Below are 22,259 nucleotides of genomic sequence, written 5' to 3'. Positions count from 1 at the left end.
ACAGGAAACTCACACAGATGTAAATAATCAATTTCAGTCGCAGAGTGAATGGGATGGACAGGTTGTTATGAGTCATGGTTCTAGTATCAGTGCAGGGGTGGCTATTCTTCTTGGAGTTGAGTTTAAGGAACAGAATGTGAGCGTTTTTGATGTTCTACCAGGTAGATTGCAAAGAGTAGATGTTGTTTTACATGGGCTCAATTTTTCACTCTTCAATGTATATGCCCCTAATATTGGGACTGAACGTACACTTTTTTTTGGGAAACTTCATACAGCATTAAGCAGTGTCCCACAGGGTAGGTTTATTGTTTTGGCTGGAGATTTTAACTGCACTTTAGATCATACAGTGGACAGGAATCATGAAGAACCTCATAGTCCGTCAGCAGATGTTTTTAGAAAATTGATAGTTTTTTATGATCTTGTGGATGTCTGGAGAGAAGCTTTTCCTGATGTAAAACAATATACGTGGATAAAAGTAAGTTCGAATAGGGTTTCTGCAGCAAGACTTGATAGAATTTATGTACAAAGAAGTGTTTGTGAAAAGTTTTTTGATAGTTGTATTATTCCTACTCCTTTCTCAGACCACCATTATATGTCTGTTAATGTTATATCTGCACAGAGCACATTTAAATGTCCCTACTGGCGTTTTAACAATAAGCTTTTGCAGGATCACAACTTTGTGCACTCTTTGACACTTTTCTGGGAGATGTGGAGAGAGAGTAAATCTCAGTACAAGTCCCTGAGTCAGTGGTGGGACATTGGTAAAGTTCAAGTCAAGATGTTTTGTCAGAAGTATACTGCCCACAACAAGAATACTCTTGAAAACAAAATGAGACAACTTGAACAAGATATTTTGCAGCTGAACATTGAGCAATATGATGGAAGTACTGTTGAAGCGTTGGAAACAAGGAAAATTCTTCTCCACAATCTCCTGGAAGAGAAAGCCAAAGAGACTCTGATTCGTGCAAGGTTTACATCTTTTAATTGCATGGATGCACCAACATCTTTTTTTTTTCAATTTGGAGAAGAAAGTTGTTGATAGAAAAATTTTAAGTCGTCTGAAACTTCCAGAAGGAGGTGAAACAACTGATGAGCATGAAATAATTACTCAAGCACTGCTTTTTTATGAAAATCTTTATAGAGCAGAACCATGTGATGGAGAGATAACAGAAACACTTCTCCAGGATCTACCACATCTGATGGAGAGTGATAAGGCCAAGCTTGATCAGCCTTTGCAGATGAACGAACTGGCTGCTGCTATTAATGATATATCTTCAGGCAAGTGCTTTGAAAGAGGCACCTTACCGCTGAGTCTACGAAGAGCGCTTATCACCTTGCTACCCAAAAAGGGGGATCTTGCGGATATAAGAAACTGGCGACCAGTGTCCTTGCTTGGAGTGGATTATAAGATACTGTCCAAAGCGTTAACTAATAGATTAAAACTCTATATATCAACAATAATTCACGTAGACCAGTCATACTGTATTCCAAAACGTACAATATTTGATAATTTGTTTCTACTTCGTGATTTGATTTCATTTGCCAGAGATAATAATGTTAATGTGGGTTTTTTATCTTTGGATCAGGAAAAAGCGTTTGATCGTGTGGATCATGAGTTTCTTTTTAAATGTTTTGAAGCATTCGGTTTTGGTTGTTCTTTTCATTCTTATGTTAAATTATTGTATACTGATATCTATAGTTTCTTAAAAATAAGCGGTTCACTCACAAGACCTTTTTCAGTTGGCAGAGGCATACGGCAAGGATGTAGTATGTCAGGTATTTTATATGCCATGGCCATTGAACCATTGCTAACGGCTCTGAGGCGTCAACTTTGTGGTATTTCAACGGCGGGCCATTTTACATCAGAGATGGTAACTGTTAAACTCAGCGCTTATGCTGACGACGTCACTGTAATAATAAGATCAAATGAAGATGTGTGTAATCTGGAAGCGGCTCTTGAGATTTATCAAAAAGCCTCCTCAGCTCGAGTCAACTGGGAAAAAAGCTCATCTTTGTTATTAGGCCGATGGGAGGAAGAAGGTAGGCCTATTCCAAAACTTCCTCAGCGCTGCCCCTGGAGTTCAGAGGGGTTTAAAGTGCTGGGGGTTTTCCTTGGAACAGAGCAATACATGCAGAATAATTGGGAAGGTTTTTATGAAAAGGTGGCTGGTCGCTTACAGAAATGGAGGTGGATTCTCCCGCAATTGTCGTATAGAGGGAGGGTTCTTGTTGTAAACAATTTAGCTGCATCTATGCTGTGGCATCGTTTGACGGTTATTGACCCCCCAAAAGAGCTACTACAAAAACTACAGAAGGACTTTGTTGATTTTTTTTGGGGTGGTTTTCACTGGCTTCCTTCTGGAATTTTATATTTGCCAGTAAATGAAGGAGGACAAGGACTGATTGAACTGTCAGCTAAAGTCAGAGCCATGAGACTAAAATCTGCCCAGAGACTGCTTTTTTCTACAGAATTTATTCCTTGGGTGTCATTTGGACTAACTTTACTAAGATCCCTTTGTGGTAGTGCTCTTGATAAGCACCTGTTTTTGATGTCACCTTTTATTGAAAATGTTAAATTTGGTGCAAATTTCTATGCATCGGTTTTGAAATCTTGGGAAGTGTTTAGGTTGAATCGATCTGAAAATGATCATTATGGCTTGAAAGAACCACTGTTTTTTAATCCTTTTTTAGGGAATGTTTGCGTATCTAATAGTATAGTTAAATTATGTTTGAAGAAAGGTTTTACTAAAGTAGGACACTTGATTAATTTAGACTTAAAAGAGTGGAGATCAGCAGAAGATGTTGCCAGGCAGGTTGATTTGAGGTCTGTGAGGGTGGTAGAGCAGTTGATTTCAGGCTTGAAAGCTGCTCTTCCTTCTTCTCTTTTTCAGTTTGTAGAGCTTTCCTTAGAGGGTGGGCCTACACATCTCGCTTTTCCTATTTTAGGTGTGTGCCCTGGAGTTTGCCCTGAAACTAGTCAGGTTGGGAAGCTGCTAAAGTTTGAGAGATTAAAAGGGCTAGTTTTTCATACAGTGGGAAAAAAAGATATGTATCAGGTTTGTGTAAAAACAGCTTATTTTAAAGATCTTCATGATAGATCTGATACAAAATGGAGAGGAAAACTCACAGTTGCAGATGAGATTAATCCTTCTTGGAGGCTTTTTTATAAAAGTCCCCTTCCAAAACGTTCAGGTGATCTACAATGGAGAGTATTACATTGTGTATTAGCCACTAATGTCTTTGTGTCCAAATTCACTTTGAATGTTTTGCCCTTATGTCATGCCTGTAATAGTCATGAAACGGTCTTTCATGTTTTCATTGAATGTCCAAGGTTGGTGCCACTTTTTGCATTGCTGGGAAGAATTATTGATGGGTTGGGTTTTGATTTTAACGAAGTACTTTTTATTTATGGCTGTAGGTATTCTAAAGTGAACAAGGATCGCTGTACTGTTGCTAATTTTATACTTGGGCAAGCGAAACTAGCTATATGGAAGACTTGTAGACTTGCTCTTGAAGGACGAATTGTTAAAGTTCTAAGTCTGTTTACAGCACTTGTTGAATCAAGAATAAGGGCAGAATATATATTCTTTAAAACTACAGGAAATATGGTTGAATTTATGTACAAATGGTGTGTTAATAGTGGGTTGTTTGTGTTGTGTGAAGATGACTCTTTATCTTTTGTTTGGTGAACATTTTTGGATAATTCTTGTATTACTGTTAAGTGTGTAATGTAATTTTTGATTGAGTAAAGAATTTTAAACGTCTCTCTCTCTCTCTCTCTCTCTCTCTCTCTCTCTCTCTCTCTCTCTCTCTCTCTCTCTCTCTCTCTCTCTCTCTCTCTCTCTCTCTCTCTCTCTCTCTCTCTCTCTCTCTCTCTCTCTCTCTCTCTCTCTCTCTCTCTCTCTCTCTCTCTCTCTCTCTCTCTCTCTCATCTTGCTTGTGCAATTTCAGCTTCTGCGCAATCACAACACACCCCTTATGCCATTGGTCCTGCCTTTTGTTCACATAGGGCGTGCTCCGGGACTGATCCCAGCAATGTTACAATGCATTCACACAAAAAGTACTATAGCAATACTATGGCAATTTTCTGAGATCTGTGTGAAAGGGGCTTAGGTAACGGCTATGAAGGAGAAGGTTGCTTGGGTCAAGTAAGACATATTTTGTTGATCCTGGAACAACATTCCTGTCTGAAAATGTAGTCCTATAACCATATCCCTACCCCTAAACCTAACCCTACCCTTAACTTACCCCTAAAACCAGAGGGAAATGATCGGTGAATAACACTGCTGTAGAAGCACCTAACCCTGGTTGTAAGCCTAAACTTGACATAAACTGTAAACTTCCCTTAAGTCTGATTGGTTGATCAGATGTTGATGCAGGAACATGTTGTAGGCTACTTGGTGAAATTACTTTAACCCAGCAGATAAATGAGATAAAAACGCAGGAGTCCATTTCTTATGAAGGCAAGCAGAGATAAGTTAGGCTATACATTCTCTCTGCTTGCAGTGCGTCAGGCTTTTCAGGAAAGACATTGAGAACACACACAAACGGATCATATCATACTTCATCAATAGCGGTTCACTTCTGTGATTTAGTATGATTGTGTTCACATCAGCAGTAAACCGTATCTGACTTCACATATATCATACCCCAGACCACCCTGTTAGACGGACTCGGGTCCGGTTTGAGGGTTTGCACTCGCACAGCATTCACATCATCCAAATGAACCAAACTCTTGAGGTAAATCGGTTAAATTTCTTTCCATGTTGTGGTGCGGTGCAGTTCACCATCTGAGATCACTTCATGAAATATGATAACATAGCATATGCTTGTTATATTAACACAAGCATATAGAAACAGAAGTTTATTTGACATAATCTTCATGGTTTATGGAAACTCGACACTCAGTTGAAGATCACTCTGCACAGAAGGCAGCAACAACACCCTTAAAAGTAAAGTAATCTATGATTCCATGAAGAACCTTTAACATCCACAGAACTTTTCCATTGCACAAAATGTTTTTTGTAGTGGAAAGAGATTGTTTAGATTATTAAAATATTCTCCACACCAAGACAAAAACTGAACTGTTCACTGAAAGGTTCTTTGGGGAACCAAAATTTTCTTCTATGACTCCCTGCAAAATTCCCCTTTTGAAATCTTTATTTTTAAGTGTGAATATACAACAGATGAATATCTGTCAAAGTTCAGAAAAAGGAAAGTTCACTTTGTAGGTTCAAAATAAAATATGGTTGAATGTAAATGAAATAATAATGGCTGTCCTACCCCGTGGTTTGTATGCGGATTAGAGAACAGTTTGGATAAACATGCATTGTGCATGGATATGTGGAATACCACGACTGCGTGAGTTTATATTAGCCTGTATGAGTTTGGACATGTTTAATATAAACCCAGATACAAATATTTTGAAAACTGTAGTGTTCAGATATTCCCACATAAGATAAAGTCAAAATAATTCACTTGTCTGCACATATTTTCAACTTTCTATCTGCAAACTAAACAGATTCTGGCAAACTGGTAAGGTTGCACTAAAAAGAGAAGCATGCACAGATGTGGTTCTTACCGCCTGAGAGAACGACCAGGAACGGATGGCACTGTTGCTGTACCTGCTGGGGAGACGATGAAGGATTTAATACAAGAACAGGCATGGCAAAATAAACTCTATGTCTGAAGCTTAAACAAACATGAGGTTATGTCAAGTAAAAATCACATGGTGTATGAAATCCATTTGCTCATTTCCTTAACCCAAATATATATTTTTTATGTTTCTACATACACTGTGGTTTATGAGATTATCTTTTGTGTCCGTGTAAACAGATGTATTCAATGTACTCCAAGACCAATTCAGAACATATTCTCATTATAAACATACAATACAGACATTTCAGTCTTGCAGAGACAAGAGACAGAGAAGAGACTATCATATATCTAGATGAACTTCACTAGATGTTGCTAGTGTCTATTAGCTGTCTATTGCTTTACATAGGCTACACACAGTATTTTACATAAGTGCAACAATTGATTACATAAAAAAGCCCACAACTTGATATAATTGAAAGGAATTATCTTATAAAACTGTGGCAGAATAAATCATTGAATAGATATTACAAGTAAATTGTCTTTGTTTTAATACCATATTGAATTATGTTGCAATCAAGGCAATTTTTTCAAAATATTTTTTCCTTGGGGTTCACCACACACGCTTGCATTCTGTCTGCTGTATTTCTAATATGTGGTGAACACATGCATCTCATTGATAATTGCATTGTGTCTCACTGTTTTTTCAGTATCTCACGCCATGAGTGCAGTGTTTTTAAGAGTTTGACTTTTAAAAATGCACCTTGAGATCACTGCATTTCCTTTTACTTGGGTGCTACTTCAAATTCTAATAGCTTCAATGATATTGAAATCCCCTGTACAGGGGTGTGATTAATAGACACAAACTAAATGACTGAAAGTGTTAAAAGTCTTTTATAATGGTTTTATGGATTCACAAAAATCTAATAATAAAGACAAAAAGCTTATTAAACAGCAGAAACAATGAAAGGATTAGCCATCTCTAATTAGGAAAATCACACCACTTTAGTTCAATTTCATCTGACCAACAATGTTTACCTCATCCCAAGATATGTTTTTTTTAAACCAAGCACTAGATCACTGTGCTTGCTTTGCATCCAAGAACATTTTATGACAGTAACATATTTTTTACACAATATTGTCCCATTCATTAAAATTAGTTAATGTATCATCTATCATGAACTAATAATGAGCAGTGTAGTTCAGTCATGAAACTCTTCCGAGCAGCTGATTGGTTGCCTATTTTAAAGCTGACCGCTTTGGACATCGATCTGTTTGTTTTATGTAACCTATTTTTTTCTGTCCCAAACTGGCACAATTCAGTGCAGTACGCCATGGGAATTTTCCTAGCTCTCCACCTTCCCCAGCTCCACCTGCCATATGTATATTTACAGCATTTGTTTAAAGTAATTTTGTTTATGTTAATAAACACAATTGTTTATTGTTTGCTCATGTTGGTTCAATAACGTATAATAATATGCGTTCAATAACGTAACATCAAAAACGTATTAGTAAATGTTATAATTAACATAACTAAGATTAATAAATGCTGTGGGAGTATTGTTTATGTTAACAAACACAGTTGACTAATGTCAATAAACCTTATTATAAAGTATTACCAAAATACCTTCTGTGGTTTCAAACTGCAGTTATAGGCCTACTCTAAAAACAAATGTTTTGGCTCAAGCAACAACAACAACAACAACACCCTAAATTGAGTTGAGGATTACAAACTAATTTCAACAATTAAGAGGTAGCCTTAAAACTAATTGTTCTTATCTATTTCCACCTAAATTACCTACTAGCATATGCTTGATAAATTTAACTTTTTCGGCATATACATTTAATGAACAAGAAAAATATTACCATAAGTGTCGTGACAATACTACAGTCAGTATGGTCTATCTAGTGAATACCTGGATTACCTTCATGTAATCGCCACAATCTTGAGCACTACTCTTGAGCACTAACTGCAAAAACAAACCAACCTAACAGAAACTCTTTTAAATGTCAAACAAAACCGCACTAAACACTAACAGGCCTTAATTTCAACATTTACTCCCCTTATCCAGTCCAATGCGAAGCATGCTGGGAACTAAAAATCCACTGCCCAATTTTCAAAGTCATCGAGGCAATTTCTAAATAAGTTACTACAACATATTTTCTTTTTTTTTAAATAAATCACTCAGTTAACTCAGGAACTTCAGTTTCAAATACACACAATATTAAGTTGCTGTCACGATCAACATTATTATGTCAACAGAACTAACCAAAATATTGTTTGCTGCTTAAAATGTTTAATTAAATGAATAAAATAGAATTTTTACTTGCATCCATTTATCTAAGTTCAATGATTTTATTTTAGTTTGTAACATTGTACTACTGGATTTTATCCTCGGTTGGTACATTTAGCCTATAGAGAGCTTATAAAAAATATATAAATTATGAAACATATCATATACTCTCTGAGAAAATGTATAATAATCAACCTTCACATATAATGGTTACTGTTCCAGATCATGGGGTTGTCTCTTTCTTTCGGTCCATGGGGAATTGAAACCATGTCACCACACTGTTGCATGCTAAAAATATACAAGACGGATCAGCAAGGCCAAAGAGCATCTCGCATCCTGACAGGAAGAGCTGATAACTGAGCATACACTATTTGAGCAAAGATTCTTCCTGCGCTTTTGTTCTGGCTCACAGTGACTGTGAAGCTTGGATAGATGCTGCTCATTTAGCTCTGCACCCACCTGTTGATGAATGTGTTGTTGGAGACCCAGTCAGGATCCTGTGGCAGGACATAAAGAACAGTTAATATATGCTTCAACATAAACAAGGCCACTGATCCTTACTGACTTTTCTGTGAATTTAGAACTTTTCAACATTTTAAACATTCAGTTTTTGCTGAACAATGAGTTCTAGTAGAAGCGGATGACCACCCTTTACACATTACAGTTTTTTGCTGACTAATTATGTATGTATTTATACATTATGTATATATATCAATCAGATAAAGGTTTAAGAAAAGGTTATAGACAAAAAGTGTTATATTCACATGCATCACTCACAAAATATACCTTTATTTGTGCATAATGTAATATAATATAATATAATATAATATAATATAATATAATATAATATAATATAACATGACATAACATAACAATATAATAATTAAAAGAGTGAATTCACATTCCATTAGAGGACATTGATTGTTACTTTGCTCACCAAAGATCAATGCATTTCTTCATTAAGAGTAGGCTACATTTCATTGAGTGTTTTGCCAACAAGCAATTTTAGTTTTGTGAAAAAGGGTAATGCAGCAAATATGGGAAAATTGAAAAGGTCAGCATGATTGAATTGTTAGGTGAAAATATTAGGGTAATTTGGATTGATAGATAAAGGCAGAGAACAAAACAAGTTACACAGACTGTTAAACCTTATGTAAAAGGAAAGGAACAGAGAGAATGTGTTGTGTTTTGTCAGGAACATAATTTTGGCTGATTTCATAAACCTTTAAAATACTATTACATTATGCATCACTAATGAAAAACCTTATGCTTGTTACAGGTAATCTGTGTTTTTTTTGGGTGGGTTCCCTTTCCTAGTTTTCAGTTCGTTTCTATGGTTTCTCGTTGATTTATTATCATGTACATCTGCCATTCATTTCGTTGATTGGTTTGTTTGTATTTAAATTCTGTTCCTTTCAGTTCATTGTCCTTTTCTCGTCAGGTTTATATATGGTTATTCTGTTCAAGGTTTCAGTCAAGTGTGTTTTGTTTTGAGTTTTGTTATTAATAAATCTTTAAACTGCTGTGATTAGATCCGTTTCTCATATTTATTTGCAACCGATGTTGACACTGCTTATATATTTTTTTATTATGGAGTTAAATCTGTAGTAAATGCCAAATTATTACCTGTTACTGACGTAACAGACAAATGATGCATTTAAAAAAAAATAATAAGACAACTAAATAATTCAATGAAGACAATACAAAAATATCTGGAATAGCAGCTTTAATGGGCAGAAGGAACTAATGTGGTACAAAATGTGAATGTGGTTCAAAACTCTGTGAATAACAATGGCAAAATACTGATATAAAACTCAGCATTCAAAAAAAACAATTACTGCTGAAAAAATTGTGATTTATTTTGTGTTTATAAAAGATTTGTTTTATTTGGTTCATTCTGTCTCTATTTTTTGAAGCTGTGCTATTTTTCCTCAGCAAATACAATTTAATATCTGCATTGCTAAAAAGCATAGATTTTACAGAGACAAGCTAGGACAGCTGTCATAACTGATTCACCCTTAAAGGGATAGTTCTCCCAAAAGCTAATAGTGATAGTTCACCATTGATTTCCATAGTTTGGAAACAAAAATACAATGGAAGTCAATGGGGCCCATCAACTGTTTGATTGCCCATATTCTTCAAAATATCTTCTTTTGTGTTAAGCAGAAGAAACAGGGTTGAGTCAATGATAACAGAATTTTTGGTTGAACTACCCTATTCATTCAAAACATTATTATTAACCTTATTATTTTCTTTATTATGTGGAACACAAAGATGAGATTTTTTTTTAATAATGTCTGAGCTGCTCTTTTCAATAATAATAATAAAAAAAAAAAATCATCATATTCCAAGTCTTCAAAAGCCAAAGCTTGTGGATTTTTGGAGCTTGGCAGGTATGCAGCATCCACTTTTGTGGTACTGAAAAGTTTAAACAACCTGCAAACCATTCATTTTTGTTTAACATGGAAGAAGGAAAATAATACAGATTTCTAACGACATAGAATGTAAATGACATCAGAATTTTAATGAAAAATAATAAAAATGTTTTTACAAAAAACGTTTTGAACATGCAATAAGCGGTTGAAAAAAAATGTTATGTTCCACAAAAGCAAGGCACAACACCACAAAATCAAAAAAGATCAAGAACTGATTTTTACTTTGGTGTAATGTAATGATAAAAATAAAATAAAAAAATCTCTCAAAATAATTTACTCACAACTCATACTCCTAACACATAAAGGAGAAAACACCATGATGAAACTCATAGAAACTTTGGGGAAAAAAGGTTGCTCAACCCTCCAATTACATCTATTGAAGGTTACACATCCAAAGCAAAAATACAAGAGAAACAACATTGCATTTGCAACATTGCAAACAAATGCATTTGTTTCTCTGATTAGATATTAGTTGGCTAAACTGTTTGGAAAGACATGGGGGTTTAGCAAAACTGGAAAAAATGACTGGCAAACACATTTTCTTTTCGTTTTTGATCAGATTCATTTTTACCAACCATAAGCTATGTAAAAGTACCACTGCTACATAAACACTTTGAATTTCATAGATACCACTGTGGAAATAGCTGAGGTAGATATACATTTTCAAATGGCATCATATACAAATTAATAATGTGGCATACAAGTAAATGTTTCTGAAAAGACAACTGAGCAGGCCAGAGATAATGTAACTCATTTCCCCCCACACGTGTTTCCAAACATACATTTCTGAGGTTAAATTCTAGTCATTTTAGACACATTAAGGCAATCTAGTCAAGTAGCAATACAGGCAAATAAGAGGCACAAAGAAATATCCCAAGAAAAGGAGAGTGAAAGCATGAAAAAGGACATGAGAAAAGAGTCACCACACACAGCTGGACAAAGAGAGAGGACAAGCTGGCGTTAGTGAGTCAATAGCTTAAGCCGGGTGATCCAACTGACCAGTAGCGAGGGCTCCGCAGGAGACCGTTTGGGGGAGGACGTCATGGGGGTCTTTTTGACCAAGTCCTGCTGATAAGGAAAGTTGGCGCTGTTGTGTCGATCTGCACTGCCGAGGAATCTGTTATTCTGTGAGTAGTCTATCCCGTATGCGGGTCTTTCGGCTGTGAACTTGTACGACGAGCCCGGGTCCGACGCCTCCTCAGCGATAGTTGGTATTCGCTCGTTGCTAAGGTATCTGTATGGAAGATCTTCACCTACAACAGAAGATAAAAAAATTCCATGTCATTTACAGATGTTTTAAAACAAATTGATTTTTCAAACAATTATTTGGTATGTACACATTTTAATTATTTCATCTGCAAATGTGAAATCCACTATTTTGCAGTGGGGGTATTTTTCTTGAAATCTTTGTAATGCAATTCCTGTGAGTATTTTTGCTTTTATGAAAAGTGATTTTCATATACACTATGAAAATCAAAATGTGTTTTTAAGAAGTCTCATAATCACAAAGGCTGCAGTTATTTGATGAAATATAAAGTAAAAACGATTAAGAAAACAACTATAGAAATTTCAAAAGTACGTCTCTGTTACGTATGTAACCCTCGTTCCCTGAGTAGGGAACGGAGACGTTACGTCGGATGACGACGAATGGGGTTTCGCTTAGAACACCTATCGACTTGGAGTATTACAAAACGAGCCAATGGCAAAGAAATGCCATGGGTCTGCAGAATTTGCATAGCGTAACTCCGCCCCACCTCGTGGGTATAAAAGAGGAAGCCAGCAACATGAAGATATGTTTCTTCGCTGTGGAGCCAAGACTGAGCTCAGGCGATCCCCGCGGTACAGCGGAAAGTGGCAGGCAGACGTGACGTCTCTGTTCCCTACTCCGGGAACGAGGGTTACATACGTAACCGAGATGTTCCCTTTCGTTGTCACTCCGAGTTACGTCGGATGACGATGAATGGGGTTACCAGTCTAATCACGCCACCTTCTCGGCTGTCTTCCAGTGCCCTGCGTAATCTGAGATCCTTGTCGTGAGACTGGCACGGACGAAGGACTCATATTTAGCACAGGAATACCAAGGTACACTGGGGGGCATATCCCATAGCTTAGAGGAAATATGCAATTATTGCCAACCCAGAGGGGGCGACTTGGAAAATACACATATGACCCAGAGGGATGCATATGAAGAACACTGGGGTGTCCAGCCGCAGGTGGAATATTTCAACCCCATGGGAGGCAAGGTGGCTTGCCAAGGGAAAGACACATGCTCAGAGAGGCTTACAGTGGAAATACACATGTAGGGGTCGCTCAGAGGAGGGACCATGCACACGGGAGGCACCTAGCCGACGCGCAGGCAATAGACACTGGCGCCGACGTCAGGAGTGCTGAAGGAACTCAGGGCTTTCGGAGAAGCTCACCTGAGGAAAAATCGCACGTATCCAGTCCGTGGAGTGGAATGGCGAGCAAGCGAAGACACCTGAGCGGGTCCAGTACTAGCTGGTTGAAGCGAGTACATGAGAGGACACTGGTTCCACTCGGAGATTGTAGAATCTGGCGAATGTGTTAGGTGTCGCCCAGCCTGCAGCTCTGCAGATGTCTGTTAGCGAAGCGCCATGCGCTAGAGCCCAAGAGGACGCCACACTCCGGGTGGAGTGGGCAGTCACGCCAAGGGGGCACGGTCGACCTTGCTGCTGGAATGCCAAAGCAATGGCGTCCACTATCCAGTGAGACAACCTTTGCATGGAGAGAGCCTTTCCCTTCATCTTCCCACAATAACAGATAAAGAGCGGGTCTGAGGTCCTGAAACACTGCGTCCTGTCTACATAGGCGCGGAGAGCGCGTACTGGACAGAGCAGTGCCAAGGCTGGGTCTGCCTCCTCCAGGGGCAGCGCTTGCAGGCTCACCACCTGGTCCCGGAAGGGAGTGGTAGGAACCTTGGGCACCTATCCAGGCCAGGGTCTCAGGATCACGTGAGAGTAAGCCGGCCCGAATTCCAGGCACGCTTCGTCAACGGAGAATGCGTGCAGGTCCCCTACCCTCTTGATAAAGGCCAGTGCAACCAGGAGGGCTGTCTTCAAGACAGGAATTTAAGCTCGACTGATTGCAGGGGCTCAAACGGAGCACTTTTCGGGGCAGTCAGAACCACTGAGAGGTCCCAAGAGGGAAAGAGAGGAGGCGAGGCGGATTTAGTCTCCTGATGACCAGGTCGTGCTTCCCCACCGACTTACTTTCGATGAGGTCATGGTGTGCGGCAATGGCGGCAACATAGACCTTCAGGGTGGAGGGAGACAGCCTTTGCTCCAACCCCTGTTGAAGGAAGGAAAGCACAACGCTGATCGAGCATCTCCGGGGGTCTTCTCGGTGAGAAGAGCACCAGCTGACGAAGAGGTTCCACTTCAACGCATAGACGTGTCTCGTGGACGACGCCCTAGCGGAAGTGATGGTAGCCACCACCGCTGGTGGTAGGGTACTCAAACCTGCCTCGTCCCATCCCGGAGACACACGTGGAGGTTCCAGAGATCGGGACGAGGGTGCCATAGGGTGCCCCGTCCCTGAGAAAGAAGGTTCTTCCTCAGAGGGATCGGCCAGGGAGGTGCTGTCGCGAGGAGTACTAGTTCGAGGAACCAGGTCCGGTTGGGCCAGTAAGGGGCACCCAGAATGACCTCTCCTCGTCCTCCCTGACCTTGCGCAAGGTCTGCGCAAGGCGGCTCACTGGCGGAAAAGCATCCATGTCGAGCGTGTCCTGTGCATCCATGTCCTGTGAAAATGGCTCGAAGCGACCTCAGATGCTTCTGACTCCATAGGAGGAGGTGGCGAGCGAGTTGTGAAATACGGCGGGAGCTTAGACCACCTTGATGGTTGATGTACGCTACAGTGGCGGTATTGTCTGAACGGACTAGTACCTGTTGACCCCTGAGCAACGCCCGGAAGCGGTGCAGGGCAAGGTGTACTGCCAACAACTCGAGGCAATTCATAGCCGCTGGGTTCCTGTCCAGCGGACCCGAAGGCCCAGACGAGCTAAGTGCCGAAGCACTAGGTCCCTGTGTTCGCAAATCTGAACTCGAGAGTGAGCTAGGATCAGCCAGTCGTCGATATAACTCAGGATGCGAACCGCGTTTTCCCGAAGGGGAACAAGGGCAGCCTCGACGACCTTCGTGAAGATGCGAGGAGACAGGGCTAGCCCGAAAGGGAGAACCGCGTACTGGTATGCCTGCCCCTCGAAAGCAAACCGAAGGAACGGTCTGTGTCGAGGAAGAATGGAGACATGAAAGTAGGCGTCCTTCAGGTCGACCGCTGCCACCCAATCCTGGGGCCGTATGCATTCGAAAACGCGTTTGGCGGTGAGCATCTTGAACGGCATCCTGTGAAGGGAGCGGTTCAGCACGTGCAAGTCCAGGATTGGCCGTAAACCACCGGTTTTCTTGGGGACAATGAAGTAGGGGCTGTAGAAGCCGGACCTCATCTCGGCTGGAGGGACAGTCTCGATTTTACCCTTCGCCAGCAGGGTGGCAATCTCTGCTCTCATGATGGGGGCATAGCCACCGACAAAAGTGGAGCGGACTCCCCAAGCGGGGAGGAGACAGTGCGAACTGAATCGCATAGCCGAGCCTGATGGTCTGCGCGACCCAGCGGGACAGATGGGGAAGCTCTAACCAGGCTCCCAGGAACCGAACCAGCGGGATCATGCGAACCACAGGCGTCCCCCCGGAGGGGCAGCGAAGCGGAGTAACTGGCCCAGACGTGGACGGCATAGCGGCCCGATGTGGGGGCACAGTTAGCAACCGCGCCCTGGCAGAGGGGGCCAGGGGAGGACCAGGGGAGGACCAGGCTGGTCGTCCCGCGGGGGCCTGCTCTGCCAGGGGTCTGGTGACAGAGGGGGACAGGGGCGAAGCGGCCCGTGGACGGCACGCCGTGTCAACCATCTCTGAGACAGAGGGGGACGAGGAGAGCACGACTTGTGGGCGGCGCTCTGTGACGTCCGAGAACTCTCTGTGCTCAGAGACGGGAGAGTCAGTTCTTTGGAGAATAAGGATTCTTCCCCGGCCCTCCCCCGGGGAAAGGAGTGGTCCTGCTACCAACTCCTGGAAAGAACTCCCATCTCTGAGGAGCCCATCTCAAGAGGGCCGCTTAACCCGGCGTGTAGCGGGGGGCGGGGCTGGAGAGGACTGTGGCGCCTTCGGCGGTGGGCAGCCGTGGGATCTGAGCGGACGGCGGGGCCGTCGGGACAGAATCAACGTCAGTCTGCTCATGGGCGGCTGAGAGCTGTTGGGCAAGCCCTCAATCGCACCGCCGAAGAGGCCGACCTGGGATATGGGAATGTCGGACAGACGGGTCCGCGCGACATCCAGCACATCAGACAGGTTCAGCCACAGAATGGTGAGCATCACCTGACCCAGGGAGCGTACGGCCACTTTCGTCGCTCGGAGAGCAAGGTCAGTGGCGGCGCGCAGCTCAGTGAAGAGCCCTGGGTCAGTTCCGCCCTGGTGCAGGTCCATGAGCATCTGGGTCAGGTGGACCAGCAGAATGACCATGGCATGCAGTGAGGTGGCTGCCAGTCCCGTGGCGCTATAGGATCTCGCCACAAGCGTAGACGAAAAACTACAGGCCACGGGCGGGTGCTTAGGATTGCGCCAAGAAGAAGCACTCTGAGGACACATAGCATCGCAACAGAGCGTTCAGCCGGGGGGACCCCAGTGTACCCATGGGCAGCGGCCCCATCGAGGGGAGGAAAGGCGGATGAGATCAGCGAGCGGTCCCGAGAAGACAAGGGGGTCTTCTAGGACTTCGAGATCTCATCATGCACGTCCGGGAAGAAAGGTATTGGGGTTTGCCGTGGACGAGGGTCGGTGGCCTTACCCAAAAACCAATCGTCCGGGGAAAGCATGGCCGTCATCTCCGGATCAGACTCAGGCACAGCTGTATGCACACCGGAAGGTGGCAGCTGTGACGAGCCCTGACTTCCAGAAGACTCAAACCCACCTAGTGATGCTGCAACAGACATGGCATCTTCCTCTGTAGCTTCAACTGAAACACGCGGGCCGCCAGAGGGTAGACCCGCGGGAATCAGCAGTTCACTAGCTGGCACCGTCATTGAAGAGGGGGGCTGGGGTTGCGGACACATAGTCGGCGCCTTGTTCCAGACCGTAACCCTCAGGTCACCCTCGCCACCAACCGAAGATCGGGGGGTGGATGAGGGGACTCTCACTCTTGCGAGTTCACCGAGTCTCGACCTATATATGACGCGATGATCACGTTCCCAGCGAGAACATGAGTCACCCACGAGCGCTGTTCAAGCATGATCAAAGCCCAAACACACTAGACAGCGCTCGTGCCAATCAGAGTCCGATACCAGTCCGCTGCAAAAAGAAAATGCCGTCTTTAAAAAGACTTGCCGCGTGCGAGCTCTTTTATGAGAGGAGAAAAAAACTCTGCGATGTTGAAGCGCACAAGGAGACATACACACACACTGGCAGATCACTGCACAGACCAGCAGGCACTGTGAGTTCGCTGCAGATCGCCGTCACACCGGAGAGAGAAGCTCATCTCGTAGAGCGAAGTCAGAGATGACTGTGGAGTGAAAAAATACTCTTGGCTCCGAAGCGAATACATATCTGCATGTTGCCGGCTTCCTCCTTTTATACCCACGAGGTGGGGCGGAGTTACGCTATGCAAATTCCGCAGACCCATGGCATTTCTTTGCCAATGGCTCGTTTTGTAATACTCGAAGTCGATAGGTGTTCTAAGCGAAACCCCATTCGTCGTCATCCGACGTAACTCGGAGTGACAACGAAAGGGAAAAGCATTTATTTTGATTTTTGTTGTAACAATATAAAAGCCTTTACTGTCACTTTTGATCAATTTAATGCATCCTTGCTGAATAAAAGTGTCAATTCAAGAAAATAAATAATGTATACATATTTTTGTTTTACCGGTGTCCTGTTAATTTTTTTTTTTACCTTTTGTGTATTTAAGCCTTCTTCTGTTTTCTCCTGGTTGGTTATAGTCTTAGTACTTAAGCTGTTAAGCTGTATCGGTTAGCTTTTGCTCATTATTCCAGTGTTTATAGGTACATTCATGCCAAATATAGTAATTACCGTAACCCAAACTGTAAAAAGCCTTCAAGTACTTTTAGAACTTGTAATTACAACGTGTATACTCGTAATTTTCTGAGAGCTACGACTTGGCGGCTGTGCCACCCGACCACTGCAGATTTAAGATGTGTCAGACTTGAAACGGCACTGTGCAGACCGATCGGTGTGTCGGTACATCAGAGTACTGCGAGAACGATTTGAAAGCATACAGAGCTTTATTTACGGTAATTACAACATGGCGTGAATGTAGCAATAGCTCCATATGCTTTCGAATCAAACCTATGACCTTGGTGCTGCTAATGGCATGTGCTACTAGTTGAGCTAGAGGAACATTATGCTATGTTATTTCCCACAGTTTCATCATGTCCCTTCTTGGTATCCTTGCATATATTATGTGAAGGTTACTGGCTTTATATAGTCACTGTAAGTTAAAAGACTGGATTATAATTTTGGATTTTGGGTTAGAACACGTTAAATGTATTGTTTATATGTAAGTGTTATATACACTAGGATATAAGAACATTATTGTGCACCTTTTTTCTTGTTTTTTACAAACTGATGGGACAAGTCTAAATAAGTTTTTTGGAGCAACAATAATATTGATTCTTATGGTGTGTTCACACTTGTAGTTTGCTTCTCGTGGTCCTTTTTCCCCTCTTTTTTTCTTGGTTCTCTGTCTTATTTGTCATCTTTTTACCAGCTAAGAACTTATAAAATGTGTAAAGGAATCAAACCAGCACCATGAATTCCTCCATTTCACACACACGAAGATCTGCTGCAAGAAGACGCGATTCTGATGCCTGTACTGAACAGTAATGGGCAACATCACTTCTATGAGAAGAACCAGGTATGCTTGAGCATTCGGTCCTTTTTAGGTTCTTATCTTGTGACATCACATCCTGTTTTTAGGTTCGGATGGTAGCGTTCAGACTTATTTAAATGAACCGCACTAACAGAGCAATCGCACCAGAGTTCGTTTTAATTCAACCAAACCTGCCAAGTGTGAACCCACACAAGTTCTCCAGTAAAAAACCCTCAAATTATCTGTCTGTCACAGAGGCCTGTGAAGTGGCTTAACTGGATTAGTTAATGTGGTACGTTTTTTGTGAAGGTGTTCTGTACCTTTCCGTCCTTGAGTCCAGGGCTTCGCATACAGGTCTGCCACGCTCAAACATGTATCCACTGGCATAGACAAAGGTCGCTGTTTACCTGTGTGTATATTCATGAAAAACAGACAATTACAGTCACACTCAATGAAAACATACAAGAGGACCTGGCATGCCAAAGGAATTCTTTAATTTAAGATACACTGACTGCAATGAACCCATTCCCATTATCTATTCGAACAGCATCCACTCTAGTGATTTTAAGTTAAAAAACTTCTCAGTATATTATAATACAGTGTGATGAAGTAGTGATGAAGTAGTGCTGTGTCTTAGTCCAATAAAGCACCACCTTATATGGTGCTATATAAATAAATTTGACATTTGACAATGAAGAAAATCATAAAACAATGGTTTACTGTAAATCTGAAATACTGACCATGTGATGAGGATCTTCCTCTTGGACGCATCTGCACGTTGACCTCAACCGGGTGAACAGACATTTTGTCATAGTCTGCAATTGTGAAGCGCCGGTGGCTCTCCAGGTCCAGAAAGGAGTTTGGGGACTCAGATCCTTTAGGTCGGGCACTGACCCTGCTGTATGAGCCATTCCGTACTTCCCTATAACAGCGGACAAACGTTTATTTAATAAGCAGGAACAATTAAATAATGTAGTTACTCTAATTTCAGAAATACAGAGCGTGGAAAAGTCAGAAATCTACAGAAAAGTACTGCATTGGTACCAAGTGATGGAATCTGATGTTACTTTAGGGCTGTCACGAATCCTGAGTTTGTCATGAACTCCTCACCTGTGTCGATTAACCGGCAAAATACTGGAAGTGGCACATTCCATGGATGAGAATCCATGAACCACATTATTAGACCATTTTCTAAGGCAGCATAATATATTTAAAACCGTTTAAGAATTCTAATATAGCATTGTTTGTGCTATTGTGAAATCACAAAGGCTGTGTTTCAATTTAATAAATATATGCACTGCGGTTTTCGGAGTGAAGCGCAACGCTTTTATTATTCTCAGAGCGGCTCCATTCACAGTAAATGCTGACGCGCTTTGTGTTTCATAGTGAAGTGTTGTACTGTTCATTTATAATCATTTATAAACCTCTGCCAACACAGGATAATACATTAATGTTTCTAAATATGTGAACTGTTGTTCATTGCAATTTTAAATTTTTTAAAAAGTTAAACCCTCACTCTGAGTTTACATGTTTTGGTGTCCACATGTTCTTGTTCAAGAAATTACAGTGGCCGTAGCATTTATATTGTAAAGAATGTTCAAGATTAATTGGACATTAAAATGAATTGAATTAAATGTTGTTTGGCCAATTTTAAACAATGCTGTAAAGCAGGGATGGGCAACTTCGGTCCTGGAGGGCCACTGTCTTGAAGAGTTTATGCTGCGTTCACGCCATGTCGTAATTACAGTAAATAATTGATGACAACACATGGCGCTGTACTTGGAGCCGTTCACATCCTTGGATTCAGATTTAAATGTTTCTCTTGCATTATTAACTCCAAAATAAATCTGCAGTGGTCCCGTGGTACAAGGCTTAGTTACTTTTCTGCTCAAATTAAGTTCTACGAGAATGCTTTTTACAAGTCAGAATAATTACGGTAATTATGACATGGCGTAAACAAACCTTTAGGTCAACCCTAATCAAACACACCTGAACAAGTTAATGGAGGTGTTCAGGATCACTAGAAAGCCTCAGCCTGGTGAGTTTTTAATAGGGTTGGAGCTAAACTCTGCAGGACTGCGGCACTCAGGGACCAACGTTGCTCATTCCTGCTCTAAAATGTAACAACAACAATCACCAGGCTGTTGACACCCTTTGCAGGCATTTGTTATAATATGTAATGTACATAAGTTGATTATGTTTATATAATGTATATTACATAATACAAGCATTTTAACAATCTTGTTCAATAAAATCATATGATTATTTGCTTTTGATACTTTATTTGAACCAATTATTTTTGTCAAGTCACCTTTATTTATATAGCGATTTTTACTATACAGATTGTTTCAAAGCAGCTATACAGTGATAACAGGAAAATAATGCTATAAAGTTTGTTTCTAGAAGAAAATAGAGTCATAGTCCAGCTTAAGTTCAGTGATGGTTAATTTTTGTTGTAAAAAAGTTATTAATTTAGTTCATTATATATATATATATATATATATATATATATATCCAATCTGGAGAAAACTGTGTTCATCATCATCCAACTCAGTTCAGTTCATAAGAAATGGTGTCAATGCAGGCAGATCAATAATATTGTTCAATATTAGTTTTAAAACGAAGAAGGCCTTGTGTCATTTTATATATTAAGTCATTTTATACATGTATTTTATATATGTATTTTAAGTAATTTTAAAGGCTGGATTGTTCACTGGATATTTATTTTTATTTTTTGGGTTGTAATAAAAAATATACCTATTACTCGATTAATCGTCAAAATAATCAACCGATTACTTGATTACCAAAATAATTGTTAGTGACAGCCCTAAATACCATTATACTCTGATACATCCAATGTATGGAATGTTTACTATAATAAAAAAAAAGACCGTTATTTACAAGGTATTTGAATGCTACATGTTACAAGAGAACATTCACAGAGGTTTTCGCCTCAGGCTCACCGTGGAGTGTAAGGCACTGAGGGAGGTGGAGGGATGTACAGGTCCAGTATGGCAGGCTTGTCCTTTCTACAGCAGAGTTTGGCAGATTCGTCTGGTGACTGACTCTTACTAGGAGAGGTGGAGCTCTGTAGAACAAGAGGAAAACCTTTTGTAAAAAATCTCTTCACAAATCATTAAGACATCACTAAACGGAGTAACAAATAATAAACTGATATATCAATGTAGCAACATTTTTTCAAACAAAATACTTAATATGATGTGTTAGCAAATAAACTGATTATATGTATACAGTATAATATCATGATTAAATATATTTTTTCAAATGATACAACAATAGATCAACTGTTTAAACAATATTAGACATTTAAGTGTGACTCCAAAATCTTTTTGGAACCACTGTATAAAACGAAACATGGCACATACACCTAATTTTTTTATTTGATTTGAAGATTTATAAACTACGGAGCTCCAAGACATGCAAACAAAAAATATATAGCGTGGCCACAATTTACTAATTCATTCACTTGTTTTAGTTAAATCATGGCAATGAATTAAGAATTAATTTACAAAATGTATTAATTTTTTTCCTCATTTTAGTAAATAATGGCCACGTTGAACAATTTCGTTCCCTTGTTTTGAATTAACTAATACAAGTGAATGATTTAGTAAAACGAGGCCATGATATAAAAAAATGTTTTCCTGCATGTCATGTATGGGCCTCCATAATAAAACACAGCACTTTGTTCAAATAATATTGCTGACATTCCCTTGGTGTAACTAGAGCCCTTTAATGATTAGAATGATTTCTGAAGGATCATGTGAAACTGAATGTTTCAGCTCACAATGCATTACTTTTTAAAATATATTCAAATAGGAAGCAGTTCCTTTAAATTGTAATAATATTTCACAATATTACTGTTTACTGTATTTTTGATCAAATAAATGCAGTCTTTGTGAGCATAAGAGGCTTTTAAAAAAACATTATACTTTTTGACCAGCAGTGTATATTTGGTCATATAGTATAAAATTAATATTTCATGCATGTTTTCTTTGATTATTCTTTGATTTTCTTCTTA

General features: G+C 40.5%; 1 protein-coding gene across 4 annotated transcripts in view; it reads right to left on the bottom strand.

The window, feature by feature from the left end:
* LOC143746681 (connector enhancer of kinase suppressor of ras 3-like) overlaps positions 1–22,259 on the bottom strand; it is a 117,223-nt gene that overhangs the window by 44,268 nt on the left and 50,696 nt on the right. For 2 of the 4 annotated variants that reach the window (XM_077238662.1, XM_077238664.1), the window contains exons 10-15: positions 21,184–21,308; positions 18,961–19,142; positions 18,541–18,627; positions 11,324–11,577; positions 8,349–8,386; positions 5,582–5,627 (exon numbers count right to left, since the gene is read on the bottom strand). In XM_077238662.1, coding sequence (XP_077094777.1) covers positions 5,582–5,627; positions 8,349–8,386; positions 11,324–11,577; positions 18,541–18,627; positions 18,961–19,142; positions 21,184–21,308 — 732 coding nt within the window. The remainder of the gene's footprint in view (positions 1–5,581; positions 5,628–8,348; positions 8,387–11,323; positions 11,578–18,540; positions 18,628–18,960; positions 19,143–21,183; positions 21,309–22,259) is intronic. The other 2 variants (XM_077238663.1, XM_077238665.1) reach the window with 1 other exon arrangement.

Source organism: Siphateles boraxobius, unplaced genomic scaffold (genome assembly GCF_051911475.1).
Source record: "Siphateles boraxobius isolate OS27281-9 unplaced genomic scaffold, OSU_SipBor_1 22, whole genome shotgun sequence".
Classification (NCBI taxonomy): Eukaryota; Metazoa; Chordata; class Actinopteri; order Cypriniformes; family Leuciscidae; genus Siphateles; species Siphateles boraxobius.
The sequence above is the reverse complement of the archived record's forward strand: the minus strand, read 5'-3'. Positions and strand labels throughout refer to the sequence as shown.